Below are 25,948 nucleotides of genomic sequence, written 5' to 3' on the forward strand. Positions count from 1 at the left end.
TCATTTACTCTCAAACAGAAATACAACTGTGCAATTTTGAAATTTACAAAAGTTATTTTAGATACATGAAAAATTACATACAAAATTAAATATATATAATAGTTTAAGCAACCTTAAAATCAAGATTTATGCTGGCTGTAATTTACATAAACTCATTTATGAATATCAAATTTATTTATAAATTCAGTATTTAACTGTTGTCGGTTGGTTACTCAAATTTTTTAAATATATTTGATTGTTTTCCAATACTGCTGCTGCTCAAACCAAAATACAGTGTTGGTGTAATGAACAATATCGTACCATCGTTGCATGTTGCTATTTAACGCATATCGATAAATCGATAACATACCCACCACCCAGTATAAAATCATCGTTCATCCCTAGCTAGTATACATTTATTTCGTCTTACTCGTTGGAAAAGTTGGACGCAATCTGCGCAGCGTAAGCGCAGAAAAGTAATTATTTTTAATTTGTGCATTAAATAAGTATTTTAAAATAAAAATACATCTACAGAGGTAAGTTTATACATTTATGACCTATTGTTAAAATTAAGTCACCAAAATATGCAACATTTTAGATTGCTGGCACGCGTGAAAATTTCCCAGTTTTTTTTCTTTTTTTTTTTTCATTTTTGTATTCGTTTGCATTTTTGATGTGTCTTGACATTTGTAAACAAATAAATGTCCACATTTAGTTTGAATGCATTGTCGTGAAACAAATTAAGCTGATTTTCTGCAATTTGAATGTTTCTTCATTCTTTTCCGCAGCGCACACACAAGCACAGGCTAGATACAGAAAATTCTATTGATTTGTACGCTCGTCCAAGATGGCGGACGACGAGCAATTCAGTTTGTGTTGGAACAATTTCAACACAAATCTGTCCGCTGGCTTTCACGAGTCACTATGTCGTGGAGACCTGGTAGACGTATCCCTGGCAGCGGAGGGCCAGATTGTGAAGGCGCATCGCTTGGTGCTCTCGGTCTGCTCGCCCTTCTTCCGCAAAATGTTTACGCAGATGCCAACGAATACCCACGCCTTTGGTATGTACAACAAAAAAAAAAAGGGAAAAACTACAGAAGCAGAGAAAAAATTAATACTACTTTTTTATTTGCAGTGTTTTTAAATAACGTTAGCCATTCGGCACTGAAGGACCTGATCCAGTTCATGTATTGTGGCGAGGTGAACGTCAAACAGGACGCATTACCAGCTTTCATAAGCACAGCGGAGTCGCTACAAATCAAGGGGCTGACAGATGTGAGTAGAATAGAGACAAAAAGAGAACGAACACAAATACAAACGCCAAGCGCATTTCGCGCGCAATACATACACGCATCAAGCACACACACATGCAAACACAGCGGCGAAATTAGTGTGTATAAGAGCTGGTTTGACTGTACCCCAAGCGAAGAGTCTCGAAACAACGCACGCCACCACAAGCAGTGTGCGTGCGAAAGAGATGTCATGCTATGTGTGCTACATATATATTTGTCTCGCTTCAGCCAGACGTTTGTAATGCGCGCGCATTCTGGTGGTTGTTTTTGTGTTTTTAAAGACGACGTTGGCAACTTAAAATTAACATTGCAATTTCCTACAGAATGATCCACCACCACAGCCGCCACAAGAGCCCACACCCCCACCCCCACCAGCAGCACCACAGGTACAACAACAACAACAACAGCAGCAACAACTCCCAGCCCAACGTGTACAGCGCCAACAGCAGCCGCGTGCAACCGCTCGCTACAAGATTGAAACCGTTGACGATGGTCTCGATGATAAGGGCACCACACAAATTGTCATACAGACATCAGCCTCGCCACAAGCGACCATCGTACAACAGCAGCAGCAACATATACAAACACAACAGCAGCAGTTGCAAACGGCGACAACAACAACCGCCACGCTGGTGTCGACAAACAAGCGTAGCGCTCAACGTGGCAGCCAGAGTAGCAGTGGTGCCGTCAAGCGCTCAAAGACAACATCAGCGAGCGCCGCCAACGCCAGCAACGTAATTGACCCCCTCGAATCGACAACGGAAACTGGAACAACAACGGCAACATCTACTCAACAACAGCAACAACAACATGTGCCACAACAGATAACCGTGCAGACGACTGTGGTGCAGAGCAGCGACACGAAAGTGCAACAGGTGCGTCAGCAGCAGGCTGCACAAGAGGAAGCTGAATACATTGATCTCCCCATGGGTATGCCAACGAAATCGGAACCAGACTACAGCGAAGAGCACGCCGATGTTGCCGGCGATGGCGATACGTCCTATGTCGAGGATGATGCCTATGGCGAGATACGCTATGATGAAAGCTACTTTACCGAAAATGAAGACGCCGGTGCTCAGCCAGCAACAAATACAAGCGCCAGCGTTGCAGCCACCACATCGAAGGCGGTGGTCAAACAACAGTCGCAGCCGCAGAGCTACAACGATTCATCGTTTGTCGACACCGGCGGGGATCAAGGCAGCACAGAGGCTCAAGGTTGGTTCCACTTTACTTTTGTTCTGATCCGTTGAGAACCGAGATACGTGTCACGTGTCCAATGGATCGGTTAGGATTAGTTCATCTTAAGAAAATGGGCAGTCGACTGCGAATTTCGCACACGGGGTCAACCAAAATAGATCATTTTTCAAATTGTTAACAAATTCCCTCAAGTCAAATCGGTTGCCAAGTTGTGCGCAGTTCGCAATTCGACGAAAGTCCTTCACTTGTTGGTTGTAAAGAGCGCTTAAATCTGCTGTTGCTTCATTCATTATCGCTGCGATATCCATATATCGCTTAAATTTTCAAATACCCGTAATTGCAATGCACATTTAAGAGCTGCTTTATCAGCCATTTTAGTTTAAATAAGTACAACTTTTAAAAGCCTTTGCTCTATTCTCGATTCGCAAAAGAGTATTTGGCTGAGGAGCGGGCTGACCAAAAAGCAAATTCCAAATTTGCTGAGGCGGCTGCTCCCGTGAATTATTTACGCGTATATTTTTTAATGTCAAAAATTGTGGTAAGTAGAGTGTTCAACATGAAAATTTCGCTTGATGGAACTGCGGAAGGAGCTTGGAGAAAACTCGTGAAAGACCGCTGGAGCAGCAGCCCTGAAGAATTAACTGAAGCTCATCGTTGGATCTTTAAATTGAAGGTACTCTGATAATGGAAGTAATAATTTAATATTTTGTAGCGTTGCATTTCATTTAACATTTTCAGAATGTAATTTAGGTCTGGAAAAGTATCTTCGGCATTTATTGCCATTGTTTGTGTATAACAATTGGAGTGACGTTGCCACCTAGACGGAAATTGCTAAACCCCATACTGGTGCAACTTGTGGTTTTGTTTTCTATTTGTTCGTTATGCGTTAAGATGTTGTCAGATCCGTCTGGGGCAACATAAAAGCTTGCTGCCAGAGAGATCTAATAACGGCATTAATTGCCGAATCTTTCGTTATTGAAGTGTGTTTGTGTTGTACGGATTTCATATACAGAGTTTTGGTGCGACAGCTATTCATGCCACATGGTGTCAGTTGCAGCTCGATAGTTGCAATGAGCATGCATCAAATATTCTGTAGATTAATCGCAAAGCAGTACTAAGGCGAAAGTTACTCGGTAGTGCATGTCTATGACAATTGGCTGATTATGAATACTTGGGACGAATGTGTTGCTAGGCTTCTATAAAACGAACTAGTTGTAATTGTAGCAAATTATGCTAAATTTCACCGCTACGCACATGCAATGCGTTGTCTGCTTAATGTCATTACGAATACACAGGTGCGTTTATATCGTCTTAAGTACTGGCTAATGGATGATTTCAATAAAGTTGATGTTCCATATTGCGTTCATTTTCATTTAATTTCTGTACAGCGCTGCCGTATAGTCGATTTTCAGAATGCGTAAATGCAACCCTGTGATTGCACAAGGTGGCAACTCTGTCGTGTAAGGGTTGAGATAAGCTACATATATATTTTTTGTTAGTATGTTTATTTTACATTTACACACGAATTGATTGGTGCACTGCTGATAAAAATAAATAATTTAGTGAAAAAATGACTGTGAAGTGATTTAAGTGACGCCAAATTGATCCCCAAAGTGTTTTATTTGTTATACATATTGAAGCAGTTTGTGTTTATTGTGTGTTCTGTGCTAAGCTGTGTGATGGAAATTTATATATTTTTTTGTGAGAACTAATAACTTGTTTTGTAATTTTCTAGGCGTGCAGTTAGTGCAGTTAATTACCATGAGTTAGTGGAAGCGTTTGTAGAAATGTGTACATACACAATAAAATTTGTAGATCGATGTGAAGATGTGTATGTAAGTAGTTGTCGAGTCTCTTTTTGTTGTTTGTGTCTGTTTCTATTTGTCAATAAAATGTTAAAAGCCAATGTTTAATGTGCGTTGTTTTATTTCACTCAGCCTAAGTCAATATATAATTATAAGTAGTTTGTTCGCTCGCTAAATCTAGGCAGACTTTTACTCACTTTCTTCTCCATTCTTTTATCACCCCCCACCGTCTGTTATATTTATGTGTTGTCCAACGCAGCATCGGGAATCATTAAGTTTATACGCAGCCAGAAGAAGAATGCCCAGCTAGTCTACAAGGGATGCATCTACAACAAGAAACTGACGCAGGCCAACGGCCAGACGACTTGGCGCTGTGCGGATGTGCTAAAGCTGCGCTGCAAGGCGGTGGTAATCACCAAGAATGGCGAGTTTCTGGACTCACGTCGTCAGCACAATCATGAGTCGCATGACAGTCGCATTGGCGAACGCCAGCTCTACAATGTGGAGGAGGAGCTCGATGAGTACATCGAGATAAGCACATCAAACCCAAAGATATCTCAATACCTTAACAGCAGCAACATCAGCATCATGACCGCCAAGGATGGCAAAGAGTGCAAGCTGTATGTGCCAGCCTCGGAGGCAACCGAAATCGAAATGCAGGCACTGGTCGATGCCTCGGATGAGGGTCTCATCGATCAGGTTGTGGAGCTGAAGCCAATTCTTCGCTTTCCGAACAAAGTCAAGCTGCATTAGATGCTTCTTAGACGACATCTAATAATCTAATCTAATCGTTGACTAAGCAGTTCATCAGTCTTCAATTGAAACATTTTACTTTTTTTACTTGTATTCAATGTCTAACCGTAATTAATAAAACCAACCTACAACAATATAACTAGTCACATTTCTATTAAGTTATCTGTCGTATACTAGGCCACTTATAAATGGTACACATTCCTCACTAATCCCAATTACAATTCTAACCCACAGATGACAGCGATCTAGTGTTCATTGAGAGTCCCTGGTCGACGCCGTGTCTGGTGCTAAATGGCTACATGTACAACTGTCACAGTCGGAAGAATAACAAGGAGTACTGGCGCTGCCACAACTACTCCAAGAAAGTGCACGAGCAGCGCTGTCGGTCGCGTTGCGTCCTGGAGAATGGCAAGCTAAAGGGTATAACCGGTGGACTACACAATCATCCGCCACATACGGAAAAGATTGAGAAAATCATTCAGCGCAATCGTCTGGCTGCTGTCAGCACGGGTCGCACCAAGCTCGGACGAGTCCATAGTATTACCCATTTTCAGCAGGAGCAACCCAAGCAGGAGGTCGAGGAGCATCAGGTGTTTGTGCAACCGCAACACCATCAGCATCATATACTTTCCGATGGGGCGACTCTGCAGCTAACGGAACACGAGCTGATGCACACCTCGCTGATGCTCATACATGATTAGATTAGAGCAGGTTCTCGGACCTGGCATTCTCTTTTTTGTGACAGTGCAATTTAGGTTCTAAGTAAATCAAGTCGAATAAAGGCAAAAACTAAGTTATCCAGCCGTCAATTAGCTCCTAAAATATAAATAGTGATTGTTCTCAAAGTAAAAGTTGCAATCATCTTCATTGCATTCACTTTGAAATTAATTCATAGATTTGATTATATTTAGAGAATTATTTTTGTAAATTTGAAACTGGAACCTATGTCTAAATTGTAAGTTATAAAATATGTATTTTATATTACAATCCACTCATATCCCTTTCTTTCGCAGTTCTCAACTACAATTATCGCGGCCAGCTGGTGCATCAGGGACACACGTACAGTTGCCACTCGAGGAATGTGCCCCGCTGTGTGGCTTTCTGGCGCTGCACCTTGTACAAGAAATTACGTTGCTCCGCCGCTTTGACCACCAAGAAAAAGGCGATAGTGGCGCAACGTGGCGACCACAATCATGACGCGCCCAAGCCGCTTAAAACATTTGTGCCCCGGATTTATGGCAACATTGAGCAGTAAAACGTCTGTTCAATATTATAAAATGGACTTTTAGTTATCATAATAATTGTAATTAGCTTTGAGTCATCGTGCTGATATATTAACTATATTTTTATCTATCTCCTTACAGCTATCTGTACGCTAAATTGAGATCGGCAACTGATGACTAGGGATTATACTTAGCTCCACAACATTAATAGCAGCTTTAATTCAACGTTTCGGCATTAAATAAAGAATCGACAAAACTATTCCATTCTCCAAATGTTTAACTTTGATTAATGACATTTCTAAATATGCCCGATATTCTCTATATATACTCATCTACTATTCTCTTCCAGCCTTCACGTATATTCATAAAACACGCAATCTGAATGCAGGCACATCCTCGATTCTGCGCCGTACTCCACAACGCGTTCCCATATCTAGGACATCGATCAAACAGCTGTCCCCGGATGCAGTTGCGAAACGTCGCACTTTTACACCCACAAAACTGATGCTCAACTCGGATGCCGTGGCTGCCGTCTCTCAAATTAAACCTGTGCGCGCCAAGCTGAATCTGAGCAATCCGGAGAATATTCTGCGTACGTCGGCGAATCATCATAATTTCGTGTTTGTGGGCGTGCCGCGCATGAAGGGCAAGTGCGTGACTTGCCTGAAGAAGGGTAAAACCAATCTGGAGCGGCTCACCACCTGCTGCGACACTTGTCCCGGCAGCAATTGGATGTGCGAGCCCTGCTTCGAGGAGCTGCATTAGTACCGGACTAAGTTATCCCATTTGGACAGAAGTGTTGAAGATTTGTATATTTTCTTATATTGTAATCACTGCTGTGGCGTATCCAAGAAATTTTTTCTACTATTTTCAAATCAAGAATAAAGTACGTATTAAGCATTATATTAAGAGTTGGAATTTTGAAGAGCTCAATTTAAATGTGTTAGTCGTCGCTGTTTGGCACGTTCACGTTCGTGACACGTCTTCTGGTGATTATGCGGTCCATGGAGCACCTCCAGCGAATTATCCTTGGTGCGCACACGTGCCCGGCATCTGGTTGTTGAGCGTGTGGCACAGATCCACTTAATGCCGCGACTATTCTCCATGAATTTCACAAAGCTGTGGCCGCCATAATTCAGTTTTATCGATTTCCGTTGGCCCTTGGTGAAGAAGAACAGCGCATCTGCAATGGGAATGCAAAAGGGGAACCAATTGGTTAGTAGGTGCCAGGTGCCAAAAACTTTTATGGGGATCGCGACTCCAAGTGGATCTTATTGCCGGTGCAGTAAATCAAATTGTTTGAGCTGTTGAAGCCTAAATTAGGTTTATTTAAGTTGCGTACTTGAATAGTTGTGTTTATATGTTGTGTATACTATGTAAGCTGAATGTATTATTATTTGTTAGACATTAAGAAAGTTAAAAACTACGTATATACCCATCCACCAGGACCTTCACTTCTTGCGACCAAGTATTCGAGGCTGTGCATGGGTCGAGTGGGTCGCTGTGGCTCCCACCATGCCGGTCACATCGGCCACAATCTCCTCGTACTTTAAATGCATGCCCAGCTCGTTGACATCGATGGTGGCGGCAGACTCATCCGCCAACGTGGTGGTAAGTATTGCATCGCTGGGCAATTGTTGTTGGTGTTGGTCCTGCTGCTGTTGATTGTGTTGCGCCGTTGCCTGCTCCACAATTTTGGCAGTCGTTACAATGCTGATGGTGGCTTCCGGCGGCGGGACGCGACGTACTCGCTTCTTGCGTCGCACGATCTCCTCGTGCGTGTGGAAGCGATTCAGTGGACAGACAATGTCGTTGATGGTGAAGACACGCGAGCGACACTTCTGATTCCACCACTGATTGCAGCGCCAGTAGCGCTTCTCCTCCCCCGTCGATAGCTTCAGTGTCTTCTCAAAAATGAAGGGCTGCCCGCCATAGATGAGCTGCATGCGACCCCGCGATGTGGCCGAGTAAATCGCAATGCTGCTTTCTAAATACACACATACATATACATATATAAAGAGAAATTCAATTAGTAAAGATGCTTAATTAATACAGTTTAGGGGCAAGCGATTAACCACTAAAGATCAGAAAGTCATTTTAATGCTGTGCACTTTAAGTGCCCAATATATTTGTTTGCTTAAAAACTAAAACCTAAAATCAGGATAGTTGATTCAACATGTGCGAGATGCGCTTGGATGGGGCATGATTGTGTTCCGTGCGTGTGAGGCACACCTTGTAGTTGCCGTTCGGCAGCTTTGTGGTGGAGAGTCGGGCATTGCACGCCACTCCAGTGCGTCGAATGCGACAATTCCAATAGGTGGTTGCACGATGCTTATTGTTCTTGGCATAGGCATACTGATCATAGACCAGTTGCACCGAATTCCGCTGTCCGCGAATGAAGCGCAACTTTGGGCACTTGACCAGGGAACTGTTGCCTTGTGCATTGACCACCGAATCAACGGGCAGATAGCGTGTAATAACTGCAAATTGAAAAGAAAGGAAATACATTAGTGATGGTTCTCAGAAAGGGCCAGTTGTGCCTGCCAAAAAAAAAAATTTAAATTTACAAAATAAATCAACGCTGCACATTGATCAAGTTTTATTTGCACAGAGAAAAAAAAACTTTAGCTTATTTTGTTTAGAGTTGTGCTTATTGTTTGAGCAGCTCCATTTTAATCTGGCGTATGCTGGTGCACAGTGGATTTGGAGCCAAGCACAGCCTATCCGCATCTGTGCCCTCCGGCTGCTGCAACATGAACATTGAGGCATGCGTGTGTTGCCAGCTCGTGACATGGATCAGATCACCATCGTTAGTGAGACGCGTCACGAGCCGGGCGCGACACTTGGCCTTGTGGTACATGGAGCATTTCCAGTCCCGTGACTTCTGGCCCTCGCGCAGCTTCTCGTTGGGCGTGTATGTGTTGCCCTCGTAGTAGACGAGATCGGTGCCACGATTGGAGCGCACATATTGCGCTAGAATCGAATGCGTCTGGACCGAATCAGCTAAAAGATGACAATAAAATAATATTAATTGATAATTGGTTATTTAGGTAACTGGTTAAATGTGGATTATGATGAGAGATTAGTGAAAAGCAGGCGACATCATTTGCATTACAAATACTGTTTATTATACATATATGGGAGTCTGTATGTGGTGGTGTGTGTGTGTGGATGCGTGGATGTGTCGATGTGTGTGTACGGTGTGTGTGCGGTTGACTTGTGTACTTGCTCAATTTTTAGAGTAATGCTGCGCTGCCAACTGCTGCTGCGCTCGACTGTGATTGTGTGTTCCATTGCGCAACTGCAGCTGTCCCGTCACCTTGTTCTGTATGGCGCGGGCGCGACAGTTGCTCCGAAAGCTAGAGCACTTTAGATAGCAGCGTTGCCGCTGCTGGTAGCTAATCACAAAGCGAAAGCCATCGATAAGCAGACAGCCGGTGCGGCCTCTATAAGCACGACGATGCCGGCGACTTGCCGCTGCATGCAACAAAATAAGAACAGATTATACATGATGAATTAGTTAAGCGAATGAGCGGGTTAGTTACAGCTAGATGAAACGACTTATTAACTACAACATATACTACAAGACATATGCATGTATATATTTATATATATATGAACAGCTAATGCGTATTACGGGCTGCATCTGCGTCGACGCTGACGCCGGGCGTTCAGCTTGTGCATGCTGAAAAGATTGCTGGCATGATTGTGGGCGCGTCGGCTCAGTTTGATGCTCCGATTGCCGGTGGTCACACAGCGTGCCGGACAACGCAGCTGCCGATTGCTGTTCTTGGTGCACACCCAGTTGATAGTGGTGAGATTTTTACGCTCAGCGGTGTACATGTGACCACTGTACAGGAGATTCTGACCGCCACGACGATTGGCCACCATACTATAGCTGCGCTGCAGCCAAACGTCTCCATCTGCAAAGAGTACAAGTAATTAGTTGCAGAAAAAAGAAAGCAAAAAAATAACGAGACACTTAAGAATCGGTAAAGAGAAGAACATAAGATACATGTGTGATATTTGCAGCTACAACTTAATATTTATTCGAGTCAAAATTGTAATGCTTTTTGTGGTCATCTCTTAGGGATGATTGTGTTGGCCACGCAGGGCAGAGATCTGATTCGATTTGGTGACCACCCGAGCCGTACACTTAATATACTTGCAGCGCAGCTTGACGCACTCCCAGTAGCAGGCATCCTTGATGCGTCGATTCAATGTGAACGGTTTGCCATTGATCGTTAGCAGATTGTTGCCCCGGTTGCTGCGCGTGAAGCACACATCGAGATGATCGAAACTTTCCTTTTTCGCTGACTTTCGCGTCAGCAGCGGCAAATGGATCTTAAAATCGCTAAGCAGTGCTGCAAGAAAAGAAATATATTTTTTTTTACATACGTACAACCAACACTTACAAAAATGATTGAAATTCTCGCTACACAACAACATCAATTGCATTCAATTTAATTTAATTTTTTATTGTTTCCATAATATATATACTGACGATATAAATATACTAAATAAACTCTTACTATATACATTTTTTATTTATTTATGTTTTCATAGTTGTTGTCTTACAAGCTATGAATCTTAGACGCTAAAGATGTTATCGTTAGATGATGTTTTGGCAGATTATAGATTATTACTAAGCCTTTAACACATTCAGTTAAACATTTAACTAGATTTGGCTTAAACAATACTTGAACAGTTTTTACACACCGAACTTGTTGCGATTTGCAGATGGGGTCAAACAGACAGCCCCACTTTGTGTGTAGACAACATGTTGATAAAGAATACATATTTACCTAACGCGCTGAAATACAATGCATGTGTACGCACATCTGTAGGCTGCAATACTTTTAAGATGCAAAAGAGTGCTTAAAAAGATATAATTCACATCTATGAAATCGGCAGTTTTACGATTTATGATTTATGATTGTTGGGCAAAATTTGTGAAAACTGCAATCAAAGTCAATCACAATTGTCTTTGGTGAAATTATTGATTAGGCAAACTTAGCTGCAGCAACAATGCAACCCGCCTAATGCATGCAGCACAAATGTTGCAAGATTACAACGATAACACAGATGCGATGCCACAATTTGTACACAAACTTTTTGGTTTATTTTACAAACACAAATAAAATTTACATATGTCTCAACATAAATATTACAACTTGTCGCACAACAATTAACGCCGGCTTAAAAGCGAGCCACAAATGCTCTGCTGGACTTTAACAAGTTTCACAGGCACTTTATTCGTACTCGTTTAACAAATTCAATAGCTTTAGTTAATCAAATTAATAATAAATTCTTACACAAATGGCACAAATTCTTTTTTTTTCAACTCCGGCGACTTTTGGCGTTGCCAGATGACTGCGATTACCAGCAGACGATTGCTGTCGAATGCAACTCTGAATGATGGCATTTATTGTGTGCTTGCGTGCGTCCCTCTGACAATTTCTGCCAATTTTTAATTTTCATATTTACCCATTAGTAAAATGTGTTCATTGTGAATTGAAGTAATATTAAAGTATTGAAAATGTGTGTTCAATATTGCGAGTGTTGTAGTTGCTCAATGAGTGCTGCCAAAATGCTAAACCGACGCCGCTTTATGTACGCGGAGCATCTGCCACGCCGTGTTCGCATTGTAAATGTAGGATCTAATTTTCAAATACTATCAAAATACTATGTACAATAAACTAATAAAAACAAAAATGATTCACTGTGTTTCTTTTCGTTTACCTTATAGTTCATAATTAGAAATCTAATCAATATATTGACAGTTAATAATACAATTTTCTACTTTTTATAGCCGCCCCAAAGACAACGGCTGACAAAGAAAACCAAAAGGAAGCAGAAATAGATGCAAAGTCCAATGAGCCAAAGAATGCATCGATTCCTCTATTTGCCGGCAGCAATGTGTTTGTGTCCAAGGCAGATTTGGCCAAGGCATTTGTACCAATTCCGCCGATTTATACATCGCGAGTCGCCGATTTGGTCATTGGCAAGGAGCAGCTGAAACGCATTGCACTGGGCGAGTCTGAGCCGGACAAGGAGAAATTCCAGGCAATCATAAGTATATATTAGGCATTTATACAGCCATACAGGCATACGATTCCAACCAAAGATTTCTCACTCCTTGCAGTCCATGTTTGCCAGGTATTTGCCATATGCGGTGACAAGCTGCAGGAAGCAACAGTTCAGGAGTTCATCGATCACAAACTGGCCACCATCAAAGCCAACATGGGCAGCATCAGCACCACAAGCAGCAGCACCAGCAGCAGCAGCAGCAGTAGTTAGGCAGTAGCATAATAAACCAAAGTGCCAAATTGTATGTTGAGTTTGTTAACTGAAATAAAAAAAAGATGTAGACAAATTTGTGAATATATCCTCTTTGTCCCTTGTAGTGTTAAATGTTATGTGATTAATCTGTCTGCCAACCGAGGTCAGCATCTTAACGATTCATTGTTGTTTCTCTTCTCTTTATGTATATTTTAGGTGTGATGCAGTCCATCAAGGCGCTTTTCGATGATAAGACGACGAACTCAAATCTACAGTATACAACTACGCAACGAGGGCGAATCATGCTCATCTATAATGGATTTCGATTTGTCGTGAATCGTCAGAGTCAGAAGAATGTTTTCTGGCGTTGCTCCCGCTACGTTAAACATTGCTGTCGCGCCACTTTGGTCACATCCAAGGTGAACGATGTGCCGCTCCGCATTGCTGGCGCCCCACACACTCACGGGCCCGAGGTCAGGGCGGATGAGTGCAGCTCACCGGAATTCACTGTCGAGATCATGGACGACCTGTCCGAACTCCAATAATATTCTCTGTAGTCATTATGTAATGCGTAATAGTAATTATGCTGATCTCGCAGCAAAAGTTAATAAATTTTATTTACTTCTATGCAAATCAATTCAATGTTTACAATACATACATAAGTTTAGCAATTAAGTTTGCCCCCATCTATGTTCTTTGCTAATGCCAATTTCTAACTTTGACTTTCAGTGCTGATTAAGCAGGAGATCAACACGGAGCCCGCTTTCAACACAGGGGTCATAGCTGGCGATGCCGATACTGCTGTGGCTGCCATGGCCATGGCCTGTTACAGCGACGATGATTCGATATCCTTACGCAAACCGAATACGCTGCCAAAAATTCTAGATGGTAAGTTCTACAAGAATATACAACCTAATCAGAAGACACCAGGCGGCATACAGGCAACCTGTACCAGTTGCTACGGCCTCATCTCCGGCACCACCAAATCCACTGGCAACTTTCTCAGCCACATCAAAAGACGCCATAAGGAGCTACTTCCTCTCTGCCAGCTGTATTGTCAGGCCAAGAGCAATGTCATCACTAATGCTAAGCCCGAAATACTGAGTACGATTCCAGCAGTCCCGAGTGCCATTGAGCAGCCAGCGAGCGTAACGCAACTGTCTCTGCCCGCCGCATCGTTTGCGACGACAACAACCCACCTGGCCATGCCCATGCCACTGGCAATGCCCATGTCATTGCCGGTCGCTGTGCAGGCGCCCCAAATGCTGGCTCTGATGCAGCATCAGCGTCAGCAGAATCAAGCTCACCAATTGCCGCAGCTGCAGACTATAGGACAGGCCCACAGTGCCGTCTACATCAGCAAGGATTACTAAAAACACCCAGTTGCGGCTGTAAATATAGAGTACCTATCTTAAGTGCAACTTTGTAAAAACCTTTATATATATTTTATAACAATTGTCAATTATCCATAAATAGTTTATATACGCAGTGATTGTTCGGAAATTACAACGAGCGGAAAATACAATTGATACAAAATTGTATATATTCTAATTCTCTATTAAACCTAGACTCAGTTTTGCAGTTGTAATCATCGAGTCATATTTATCAAACTGAGCAATCGGGAGCTTTATTCTGTCAACTGTCCGAACAATCACTGTTTTATGAATATGTAAAATAGAGTCATAGGAGATATCGTAAGTTTTTAGATCTACATTTAATTCACTCGACGAGAGATGATATATAACAAGCGTAAACAATAAAGACTATGATAAGCCTAAATTTATACGTTTCATTTGTACACATTCTTGTAAAATATATCAAAATTCACCAAATATGATCCTCATCTAGGTTTAATGTCAACTATTTAATTTCTTGCAGGCAAAGCCATAAAGAAAAGCAGTGCATTTGTTGGCATTGCTGTCTTCGAATTAAAACCAAATAGACCCAAGCTGAAGATAAATGCAGTTAGGATATCCCAATAATATGAGATATTGGTGCAATCCAGACTGGTAGGTAAAGTTAAATATAGTTTAGTAAGATTAATTCTAAAATGTACCTAATAAAACCCAATCACAATTGATACTTTTGTAAGTTTCGGTACATTTCAAATGATCAAAATTAAACAAACATATTTAGTCAGAAGTTTCATTTGCATACTTTTTTTTATCTTTCTCAAGTTTTTGAATATTTACGATTAATTGCATTTTTTTCTTGCAGGTAAACATTCACTTATAGGACTTGGTTGTCAGGAAAAAGATTGCTTGAATGCCTTTAACGATGGACATCAAGAAACCATTACAATTGGAACAAGGCGTTTTCAGAAGGCTTTATTTTAAATATTGTTCTAAAAACTATAAAGATGTAATCAAAATACACAAACAACAAATAATAAGATCGCAAATGGTCGTTTAACTTGTACACTTTTATAGACACATTGAAAAACTCCTAAATTCATTTGAAGTTAAATTTTTGATCAGCTTTTTTTTGCCTTTCTTGCAGACAAAACTGGTGGCTACAAAAGGAAAGGTTTGATTATCAGAAAGGATTTTGATGGGAGCGCTGTTTTCAGTCTGACAGCACACAAGAAGCCCAAACTAATAATTGGCCCACATCAATTCCTAACCCATCGAGGCAATGGCAAAATCGGCACATGGCGTTGCACCCAGCATTCGAGGGGCTGCAAGGCGCGGGTCTTCACCTTTATGGTGGGCACTGAAATCAAATATCGCTTCTCGTGCGCCTCGCATGTCCATCAAAATGCAACGCCCAAGCGGAGTTCGGCTAAAAAAAGGTTTACAGCGAAGAGAGAGAAATATTAATATAGAATCCGACAATCGCAACTAGATCGTTATATCAATACATTTTTGATCATTTGTTAAGTTAACTTAAAAGCATGTCTTTCTTTGAATAGTAGAAGGAAATAAAGTTATGATTGTTAACATTTGTTAGGACTTGTTATAAATACATGAGCAATTGCATTAGTTCACTACGAAGGCCGTGTTCAGTTGCTCTCCTCATCCGATTATAAGTAACTAATCATAGTTAATTGACAATATATGTAAAGGCATTAAGTAAGCTACGATTTGTGATAGATTCAAAAGTACATTCACCAATTGTACTCCGATTTGATACTATTCGATAGCATCTATTATTATTATTAATCAGGATCCTACGCCGACTCAGACTTAACAATTTGATCTAATATGACTTCAGCACGATTCCAGCCTTGAAGGCGATCAGCGGCCGTTAAGGAGCTAAGTTTTTTGTGTATTAACATGCCAGATGCCTTGGCTGCTTCGATGCGCTTCGTGTCGCCCATGTGGTTGTGCACATCTTAAAAGAATGCATTTCAAATTAATATATGTTTTGAAATAAGAGCTGTAAGCATGGAAGACAAACCGTTCGTTACGTAAAGATCATCTCCAATGGTCTTCAGCCGACTGCGACACTTCATCGAACGATTTTGGACGCATTCCCAATATAGGATATTATTGCTCTTGCCATAGAACTTGAGATTGGAGCGATAAACAAAGTTATTGATCGTCAGTAGAGTGCCGCCCTTGCGGCTGATGAGGAACGTCTGCGGGCCGCAATTGTGCACGTGCTGGGTAACTGCAAGAGACGATTTAGATTAAGGCATTAAGGACATTAATTGATTGACAAAGAAAACATATTATCGATGTGGGTGTGTGGCATTTGTCATGAATTGTGGTGCTTACGTGCTAGTTTTGTATTTAATATGGAATTGCGGTTTTATTGTCCTCAAAGTTTATTACAAATTATATTGAATTAAAGATTAATTTGCAGTTTGCATTTTCAGTTGAATATTTAAAATTGTGTTTATGATTATCAAGTAGAGTTTAGTAGTATATAGTAAAGTATTGTTGCTTGTTATGTCAATTATAATGTATAGTATGTTGTGTGCTTAGAGGCACTACATCGATCGTCAAGTCTCCCAAGTGGCAGTTATTTCTTCTTGCTTTGCAGCGCCTTCTGCAGGCGACGCTTGATCTTCTCGCGAAAATCATTGGGATCAATGATTTCGCTAGTGGCTGCCTGAGTGAGTGATGAACTCGAATTTTCCTCCTCAACAGCAGCATCTAAACTAGCTTCGGCTTCTTCAATTTCATAAATTTTAAATACTTCGCCATCGTGCTCGACATCCTCCTCCACCTCGGTGTCTGCGGTCTTTTTAATTAAAATCTCGACTTTCGATTCGGCTTTGGACTCAACGCTGGGAATACCCTCGCCGGGCATAAACTGTGATGATGTGACGCTCTTATCGCTGGCCTGCATAAAGTGAACATGTTCGCCATCAAACGGGAAAACGTTCTTCTGGTCGCAAACGACGCGCACTTTGCATTCCTCGGCGTGCTCACGGAAGCAGCACTGGAACACTGAGAACTCGGCCTTGCGGAACGAGAACTTGAACAGATGCCCCTCATAGACCAGTTTCACGCCACCTGCACATATGATAAATCCATTTGTTAATCATCAATCAACAAGAAGGATGCAACAAGTGCTTTGCTTACCCTTTGTGGTCGAGGCATAGACGGCTGGCTTGCTGGCCGTCACATTCTTGGTGGCTGCCTTGAGCTTGTCGAGCAGCTTCAGCTTTGGCACTGCATCCTCCACCTTCGTTTTGGGTCGACCTCGTTTACGTATGGGAATTAACTCGGTGTGTAATGTTGATGTGGCTGTGGTCGATCTTGAAACGGAGCTGGAGGCTGTGAATAAACAGGCGGCAATTGGTTAAAACATGTGCTCAGCATGTGGGCAGCTTAACGAAAATGAAATAAAACACATGTTAAAAGTTTTGTGCAACAATTTGGTGCACATTTATTAAATAATAAATCAAATTAAAAATATATTATGCGCTGCAATAGAAATCACAAGTTAAGAAGAAGCACTGTACTTGTGTTGTACAATATTGCCACCTGACTGGAATTGAGTTAGGGCAGCGTTGCCGTATCTACGTGTGCAGCCATCTTGTTATTATTTCGCTGCGTTCTAATAGTTTTTTTTTTCGCCGCGATAGCATTTGCTTGGGTTTTTTTTTGTAAGAAACAGCGTTTGTGAAACTGAAATGAATTTAATGAAAACCATATTTAAACGTGATGTGTGTAAAATGCATAAAATTAGTGAGTGGTGTTTGTGTAAATGTGATCAGTGTGCGCTGCAAATATTGTGTTCAAGTGTTGGTCGCTGCGTGTTTTGCGTTGTTGTGTTTCAAGTGTGGGTGGAAATTGAGCTGAAAATGTTTGTAAGAAAAATGTACAGCCCAAAATGGCAGTTAATTTGAATTGTGCAATTACTTTGCACTTGCAACATCAACTGGTAAGTCTGCATGCCCAAACACTAACTAACTACTAAGATGCTATAATTTCCATAAAGTTTTTCCAACGCAATGTAAACTGTTTAGTATATATATGAGATATGTATGTATGTATGTGTGTACGTACACAGTTATATCTATCTGTTCCAAGTATGTATTTGTTTGTGTAAACTGAATAAAATGTTTGCTGCTCAAAATGTTCTGTGTGTGTTTTTTTTTCGATTGTTATCGTTATTGTTGTTATTAAGGAACGACGAATGAACACGGCCCAAAACAAACTTTATATTTTGCACATTTGTGTGTGTGTTTTTCTTCTGTTTGTGTTCAATTGCAGGCCAGCATGGACAATTTATTGCCGAGCTGCCGTCGAGCGTTTGGATGCACAAATATGAGTATTTCTTTGTGCGCAACCAGAAGCAGGGCTACAATCTGATCTTCAATGGTTATATGTACAAGAAGGAGGCCAGCTTTCGGGCGACCATCAACTGGATCTGCTCGGACGGCAATGGCAAACGGATCAATGAGAATAAATGTTCGGCACGTGCAATTACCAAATTCGATGGTGGCATCAAATTGGGCAAAAATGCCCACAATCATCCGCCACGATTTACGGGCAATTCGGTGCCCGCCAAACTGATGACGAAGGAAATGCTATTGTCCCAATATACGAACAATTAAAGAAGAATGAATGCAAATGTCTTGTAGTTTATTTAGTTGTCTTTAGTACGTTAATGCTTAAGGCTTATATTGTAGATCTATATTTATCGGGCATAATATATGTATAATCTCTTTTGGCAGCCGTCAAGTACAGGCGCACGGCCAACGGGGAGTTTCTGTTGATCCAGGGACGCTCGTACAAGAAAACCCGTGCAATGCAATATCGCACTTATTATCACTGCATGACGCCCAACTGCCCTGCCCACTATATACTTGGAGAGCTGAGTCGACGACCGCGTTTGACCAAGTGCAATGCACACGCGAAGCACTGCAAATGCGCAAATGCGACTAGCATATCATAATGATATATAAAAGATCATGTAAATAGTTGACTAAATGAAAACCAAATGAAAATCAAAAGACCAGTCTTTTATTTACCCCAAAAAATGAATAGAAAGAAAAGATACAAACAGTTCAATTGTTAGGCAGTGTGTTTATTTTAATGCTGAAACCGTTTCACATTCTCTTCTCTTTAATTGCAGTCAAATTCGACTATCAGATCAGCTTAGATGTGGGCGATGATGCCGCCCTGCTGGAGTGCCAGCTGCGTGGCTCGAATGCGGCTGACATCAATGCGCCGTTCTTCATTGTCAGCAAGTATGGCACCAAGCAGATTATGCTCAAACAGCACACATTCAATCGGCACATAACACGCGAGGATGTCACCTATTGGCGCTGCAGTCAGTTTGCCGTGCTGCGTTGCCGGGCACGATTAAAAACGAAGCTGGACACGCTCACCATCCTCAACAGTGAGCACAATCATGAGGTCATCTCGAAGGCCCGCAAATATGGTTCCCTGAAGCGACAGCGTGCCGAGGCGGAGGCAGCCGCCCGTGCCTCCGATCCGCTGCGAATCGATGCGAAAGATGAGCCGGGCAGCGCCTAAACTATTAGTTATTAGTCTTAAGCCTAATGTACATACGTAAATAGCAAAAAAAAAAAAAGCGGAGAAAGAAAAGTGAAAATCGTTAATTATATAATTACATTTTAGTGACTGACCTTTCGAATCCATACAACATTTTACGCTCTCAATGTTTTTTTTAAATAAAAAAAAAGGCAAGTTAGCTTTGTGCCCCATTTTGTGAACTATTTGTACAACTATTTATATAGGCGCTTTACTTTGATTTCGATGCTTTAATCGCAAATTCAACTAATGTGTTTCTCTGTTTCTTTGAATTTCCGTAGATGCCATGTCCTATTACTCCTACATAACGGGCTTCCGTGGCAGTCGCAAGCTGAAGATCGGCGAGTTCACCTTCACAAGGAATAAGGCGACGGGAGCCAAGACATATTGGTCCTGTGCACGCGCTGGCGCCCATAAGTGCAAGGCGCGCGTCGTCACCGTCGAGGATCATGATGTGATCGTCAAGTGCAGCCAGCACAATCATCCGCCATACTAGTCCTGTTTTTTTTTAGTCTTAGGCATTAATTCGTTTAAATAAAACATTAATTTCATTAACAAAACCCGAATGTTGCATCTGCAAAATGTTGCCGCCCACCAAAGACCAACGACTCGCCTACACTTTAAGTAGTCCTTCGCACACAAATACTAACTGCTTATCTTATATTAATTGCTTCACAGATGGCTGTTGCGATGCTCTGGATGAACTGGATCATCTAAATGTTGCCGGTGTTGTTATCAAGCATTCGCTTCTCTCGTTTGTCAAGGGTCAGCGTGGCTGCAAACTGTTGGCTTTCAACGGGCACAACTATGTGCGGAATCGTCGCAGTGGCCTGAAAACCTATTGGATATGCTCCAAGAAGGTGAGTGCTTCACATTTGTTAGTATCTTTATATCTATTAAAGTCCTTGTCATCTTGCAGGGCAGCACCAAGTGCAGTGCACGCGTCGTCACCAATGTGATTGAGGGCGTACATAAAATTGTGCTCGAGTCCTGCCACCATACCTGCCACAACATCGATCGCAAGAAGCGTATTTCCATTATCAGTCCGCTGGTCAAAACGGACAAAGCATCCGCATTGGCCAAGGCAATGACGAGTTTTGTTAAGACCGAAACGGATGAGGATTTGACGCTTGAGCTGCGATCGCTTAATCTAAGCTTCGAAGATCTGCAGCAATTGCAATAGCCATAATGTGCAAGTTAGAATTATTAGTTGGCTAAGAGACTTAACTTAAAAATAAAATAAAAATGGACGCAACTCATAAGTCCATAAGTAATTATACCTCAATTGTAACAAAAAGCACATAAATATTTTGTTATAGAATAAGTTGTGCGATGTGCATTTAATTTTCTCCTAATCCAAATATGTTTTGTGTCTTTCAGTGCACATCCAGGTGATCAGTACACAGCGGCGTGCTTCGGCACCGGCGCTGCTGAAGCGTGTGCGTCTGGCCAAGACCATGGAGGATATACAGTATATTAAAACGGCGGCGGGCAATTGTGTGTTGCACTGTGGCGAGCATCGGTATTTACGGAACGCCTCCTACAAGGACAAGGTCTACTGGAAGTGCAGCAAGTGGCGCAAACAATGTCGCGCCAGAATCATCACAAATGCCACGGACAATGGACAGGCGCGCTACGCCATCAGCGGTGTACACAATCATACGTAGTTCCATCTGTCTACCGAGCATGATATTAGCACAATGAGGCAACCTAACCCAACTGTAGATTAGTTACTAATTAAATAAATAGTTAAAATTTGGCATTCATTTGATATTGACTCGGGTAAGTTTTGGCACAACTTATTTATGATTTATCGCTTAACTTTTGTTTTATTTCTTCATTTTTTAGCTGTCGCAACTAACGGTTTTATTTACAACTGGATTTAATTAACCTATGCGAATTATAAGAATAAAAATTAAATAAACTTATAAGTTGCTATTCATCTCAATCATAACTAGAACTATTTTGTTGTATTTCATTATTTAGCTCAGTGCTTTCTAATTTGTTTGTTAATTTGACGCTAAAGTAAATGATATTAATCTGACTACTCTTTTTGCAGCGCTTGCCGAACGGAGTCTCAACAATCTGGGCGACTATGGCAACGAAAGCTTTCTGCCCCGACAACGTGGCAAGGTGCGCAACAAAATCGTCACTGGCTTGATCACGGGCAAGATCAGTCGCACCCTGGACGATTGGGATCGTGTGCGCTACAAGCGGACGGTCAACGGTGATGTCCTCATTTACGATGGTCAACGTTTCAAGTGCAGTGGCACGTACAACGAGACCGTTTACTGGTCGTGCATCCGCAAGAATCACAACTGCAAGGTGTACATGATCACCAACAAGAACAAACCCACCGATGTGGCCATATCAGGCGTGCATAATCATGCCTAGAGACGAGAATTCCTAAACAAAAACAGAACCATAAAACATTTCGTTCTGTTTTCATTTTTTTTCTTCTTATCAATCTCAATAAATATTTGTACAACATTCAGCGATATGCTAGCGTTATAATTGCCCAATAATCTATGCACTATTTTAATGATATATCTTTGTGAATCATTGCTAAATGTTTGCTGCAACCCATTTCAGAGCTGGCGGTCTTTGGCACGGGTCAGCGTGGACGCACCGTGCTGCTGCACGACGAGCAGAAGTTTGTCAGGAATCGCAGCTCCGCCAAGCGCACCTACTGGATATGCTCACGCAAGGTACAGACTAACTATATTAATCATAAATATAATCATTTTTAAGCTATCTTATCTATTTCCATGCCGCAGGATGTGACGGTTTGCCGGGCACGCGTTGTCACCGCCTTGGATAGTGCGGGTAATGCGAGGATCATTAAGCGCAACTTTGAGCACAATCACAAGCCAAAGTTTTTGCATCGGGGCGTCAGCATATCCCATCAGCTGGCCATCATTAAGAACGAGGAGACGACGACGACGGCCAATGCGGCCCTGGTGAAAAGAGGGAAACCAAAATCCAATCTTTTGCCGGTTGCTCTCAAATAAGCTTAGGCTTAAGCGCAAAATCACGTTGTTTAGTTAATTGAGCCCAAATAAATTACAATTACAGCGGACTTCTTACTTATTATCTGCATTGACTATTCCATTATAATTAGCACCTATTTGTTTTATATGTATATATATCTATTATAATATGTCACTAATCGTGTTTCTCTCTTTTGGCCACTTGCAGCATTTCACATTGATTTCGCGGACTCGAAGAAGAACGGCGGCAAGCTGCTGGTCATCAATGGTTTCCGTTTCTTTAGGAATAAGAAACGGGGACATTTGCAGTATTGGAAGTGTCGCAACTATTACAAGGAACGCTGTCCGGCCATTGCCATACACGATGAGTCGACGCTGATCCTTAGATTGTGCCACCAGCACCAGCACATGGAGAGCAATGATATCGAAATCAAACCGTTTCTGACCGCCGTCAAGGAGCATTCGGTTGGCGGCGAGCAACGGAATGAGGAGGAGAACCGTGAGCAGCAGCTGCTGGAGATGGACAACCGGGAGCAGCAGCTGCTGGAAGTGGAGAGTCGTCAGCAGCAGCTGCTGGCGGTGGAAAGCTGTGAGCAGCGTTTGGTTAAAGTGAAAGCGCTCGAGCAGCAGCCGCTGGAGCTGTGCCCCGCCCCCAGCAGTGAACATAGCGTCGATCAGGAGGTTATCCTACTGTCGCCTTCCCCGCAAAAGTCGCGACCATCGCCATCCCTAACGCCGCCACCGTTGCGCGGCTTCAAGTCCAAGCATAGCTTCAACTTTTAGTTACATGTATTTCAAATGCTAGCTCTTAAGGGTGTTAATCTCTGTGTGTGTGTGTCTGCGTGTGCGTGTGCGTGTGTGTCTATTAAAGCAAAGAAATGTCGAAGTGGTTTTTCAATGTAAGCAACTGCAATTGAATCGCTTAATCTTTGCAGCAAGCGCAGCTTAAACTAATCCTAGAAATGTATTCTCTTTTACTTTTCCGATCTCGTTTTTCAGTTTCGACACACGGCCAGTACAGCGGCAGCAAGCCGAGGATTGAGTTCTCGGTGTCGAAGCGAGGAGGACAACTGCTTTGGTTGGACGGCCTCAAGTTCTTCCGGAACAACGAGAATCGAACGAACTTCTTCTGGCGCTGTCACTGGTATTATCGCCATGTCCGCTGCCCAGTTCTCATCTGCATGAATAAGTTTGACTACAGCGACTTTCGTCAGATTCATCAGCATTGCCACGTCAAGCCGGATCGCAAGGAGAAGCAGCAGCAGCAGCGGAGAACGTTGCCGGCGGCAAGAGTTGGCCGTGTGCCAACTCTGTTGCCGGCTGTTGTTGGGCTCGATGTCGACGCGGAGATCTTCAATATCGATTAAGTGACTTTCAAAAATACGTTTTGTGCGCTTGTAAATAAAATGAAAAACAAAAAAGAAAAAAACTAAACAACTTAAAGTCAACTACGAACATATCCCACTTGAACCACACTGCTAATCCTCAACTAAACTCAATACTATTTTTACACTTTTACTTATACGTTTTGTTTGTTGTGTGTGCATTTCCATTTGCAGTTGTGCTGGCCAACGAGGAGGTGCCCAATCCGGAGGATGTGCTCGTCTTTTTCACCCAATCGCTGCGCGGACGACCGGCCATCATGGCCAACGGCATCCGATTCCTGATCATGAGCGAGAACAAGAAGAAGATACTGTGGCGTTGCAGCTCGATGGCCACCAAGAAATTAAAGTGCCCGGCACGGATCACCATGCTCAAGGAGAATCCACCGAAATTCATCATCAACAAGGCGGAGCACATGCATGCCGAGCTCAAGCGCAACAAATACAGCTCGAGCAAGGTGCACGTGATGACCCATGCCCAGGCACAGGCGCAGGATGCGGCCCAAATAAAGCTCGAGCGCGAAATGGAGGAGGGCGCCGTCAGCTTCGAGCTGCACCAGGAGGAGGTGCACGAGCTGCACGAGCTGACAGACGATGCCCTCTAGATCATCTGATTACAAATTAGACATAGCACTTGTATAGTTGAGATCGCTAAAAACAAAAACGTTATAACTATATCTAAGAATAAATTATAAATTGTACCAATGTGGCAAACAAAAAAAAAGAAAGAAGCAGAATTGTGCAGATATTGCTAAGCGTATAATTATTCTATATAGATATTGTATATATATATGTATATAATTACAATGATATTAATATGCCAATAATATTGTTTCAGAGCTGGAGAACTTGAGCTATGTAATGAGCCAAAAGGGTCGGATCATCTTGCAGCACGATGGCTTCTTCTATGTGCGGGAGAAGCGCATCAATAAGAAGACCTATTGGAGATGTTGTCTTTATACGACGGCCAGGAAGTGTCACGGCCGGATTCATTCGCTGAACGGGCAAATTGTGCAGACAAGCAAACATAATCACAGCAGCGATGAAAACGGACGCATCAGGAGAAGATCCTTAAACGCCAGCTGGAGTTGACCAAAGATGGCAGCTAGAAATATGACATAAGCAGCAGTATTTTTATATACACCTAGTATTATATAGCAATAAATCAATTTCAAATGTAATCCCAACAACTGGTGCTCAATAGATAATTATCATAATTAGTTATTATATTGTTCGCACTAATTGTATTTCTCATTCTCAATTGCAGATTGCATGCTGTTTGCGAGTTTTACGAGCACACGGAAAAAGAAGCGAAAACTGCTGATTGATGAGCATGAGTTTGTCATGGATCGCAAATTGAAGAGCAGCATCAATTGGCGATGTGCGCGCTATCGCAGTGCCAACTGCAAGGTGCGAGCAACGACGCATCAACTGAAGAGTGGCATGGAAGTGTATCGACTCAAATACGCCAAGCATTCGCATCAATGAGAGACATGGGATCCACATCACACCAAATTCAACTATAATTTACGTTCCACAACAACTGATTCCAGTTGGATTTTAGTTTAGCTTTTTTCTAGCCATAACGACAGCTGCATTCATAATAAATGCTGTTGTTGCCAATCAAAGAAAATCATAGAAAATCTCTTATGCATACTTTAGTTAACACTTTAAATCATGCCCCATCCCATTCGATTGCCTGGCTAATTGTGCTTTTATTTGCGTATTTATATTCTTGCAGAACTGGTTCGCAAACAGGGCATAATGATTGTTAAGGGCACCAAAGGCAAACCGAAACTGTTAATGGCCGGCTTTGAATACTTTCGCAACAACAGTCGTGGAACGAAAACGTATTGGCTCTGCGCCCGCAACCGTTATCTGCGCTGCGCTGCCCGCATCATAACATGTTCCAGCACCGGCGAATTGGTCGTCAAAAATCAACAACACAATCACGGTCCACAGATCACAATGCAGCCCAGCAGGAAACAATCGCCGGAATTAGGCACTTCCATTTCGTCGCAGTAGCTGCAAACCAAAGTTTTCGCTTCTTCTTTAGTTAATAAAAAGTATTTCTTGCAGGTTGAGCATT

At 42.2% G+C, this 25,948-nt stretch overlaps 3 protein-coding genes across 31 annotated transcripts; 1 reads left to right on the plus strand and 2 right to left on the minus strand.

Annotated features, from left to right (window-relative positions):
• Positions 1-389: 389 nt before the first annotated feature.
• On the plus strand, positions 390-25,946 carry LOC6567280 (modifier of mdg4). Of its 27 annotated transcripts, none has more exons than XM_032740037.1 (6): positions 418-515; positions 768-1,040; positions 1,115-1,254; positions 1,595-2,486; positions 22,080-22,195; positions 22,265-22,573. In XM_032740037.1, the coding sequence occupies exons 2-6, from the start codon at positions 827-829 to the stop codon at positions 22,496-22,498; spliced, it is 1,596 nt and encodes a 531-aa protein (XP_032595928.1). In that variant the 5' UTR covers positions 418-515; positions 768-826; the 3' UTR covers positions 22,499-22,573. The 27 variants fall into 27 exon arrangements, with proteins under 27 accessions (XP_032595921.1, XP_032595926.1, XP_032595929.1 ...); XM_043215022.1 differs by lacking the exons at positions 22,080-22,195; positions 22,265-22,573 and adding exons at positions 20,166-20,347; positions 20,407-20,752; XM_032740032.1 differs by lacking the exons at positions 22,080-22,195; positions 22,265-22,573 and adding exons at positions 19,066-19,332; positions 19,769-20,026.
• On the minus strand, positions 7,560-8,693 carry LOC6567248. Its single transcript, XM_001993827.3, has 3 exons — positions 8,666-8,693; positions 8,482-8,580; positions 7,560-8,236 (listed from the first exon to the last, which is right to left on the minus strand). The coding sequence occupies exons 1-3, from the start codon at positions 8,691-8,693 to the stop codon at positions 7,701-7,703; spliced, it is 663 nt and encodes a 220-aa protein (XP_001993863.2). The 3' UTR covers positions 7,560-7,700.
• Positions 9,191-11,111, minus strand: LOC6567281. 3 transcript variants are annotated; one of them, XM_032740056.2, is made up of 4 exons: positions 11,055-11,111; positions 10,404-10,613; positions 9,887-10,172; positions 9,640-9,726 (listed from the first exon to the last, which is right to left on the minus strand). In XM_032740056.2, exons 3-4 carry the CDS (start codon positions 10,138-10,140, stop codon positions 9,696-9,698), a joined length of 285 nt encoding a protein of 94 aa, XP_032595947.1. In that variant the 5' UTR covers positions 10,141-10,172; positions 10,404-10,613; positions 11,055-11,111; the 3' UTR covers positions 9,640-9,695. The 3 variants fall into 3 exon arrangements, with proteins under 3 accessions (XP_032595946.1, XP_032595947.1, XP_043070958.1); XM_032740055.1 differs by lacking the exons at positions 9,640-9,726; positions 11,055-11,111 and adding an exon at positions 9,191-9,252 and having other exon boundaries at positions 10,404-10,465; XM_043215023.1 differs by lacking the exon at positions 11,055-11,111 and having other exon boundaries at positions 10,419-10,471.
• Positions 25,947-25,948: the final 2 nt, after the last annotated feature.

Source organism: Drosophila grimshawi, unplaced genomic scaffold, assembly GCF_018153295.1.
Source record: "Drosophila grimshawi isolate 15287-2541.00 unplaced genomic scaffold, ASM1815329v1 contig_311, whole genome shotgun sequence".
NCBI lineage: Eukaryota > Metazoa > Arthropoda > Insecta > Diptera > Drosophilidae > Drosophila > Drosophila grimshawi.

Excerpts from the sequence above, each read along its gene's own strand:
- LOC6567281 (XM_032740056.2), bottom strand. The coding sequence starts at position 10,140 with ATGGTGGCCAATCGTCGTGGCGGTCAGAATCTCCTGTACAGTGGTCAC. Across the intron at positions 9,727-9,886 it reads CGTCGACGCAGATGCAGCCC|CGGCAAGTCGCCGGCATCGT; the intron begins GTAATACGCATT and ends TGTTGCATGCAG.
- LOC6567248 (XM_001993827.3), bottom strand. The coding sequence starts at position 8,693 with ATGCACAAGGCAACAGTTCCCTGGTCAA. Across the intron at positions 8,581-8,665 it reads GGCAACAGTTCCCTGGTCAA|CATCGTGCAACCACCTATTG; the intron begins GTGCCCAAAGTT and ends AAGAACAATAAG. Across the intron at positions 8,237-8,481 it reads TGCCGAACGGCAACTACAAG|AAAGCAGCATTGCGATTTAC; the intron begins GTGTGCCTCACA and ends GTGTGTATTTAG.
- LOC6567280 (XM_032740029.2), top strand. The coding sequence starts at position 827 with ATGGCGGACGACGAGCAATTCAGTTTGTGTTGGAACAATTTCAACACA. Across the intron at positions 1,041-1,114 it reads AACGAATACCCACGCCTTTG|TGTTTTTAAATAACGTTAGC; the intron begins GTATGTACAACA and ends TTTTATTTGCAG. Across the intron at positions 2,487-13,260 it reads AGGCAGCACAGAGGCTCAAG|TGCTGATTAAGCAGGAGATC; the intron begins GTTGGTTCCACT and ends TTTGACTTTCAG.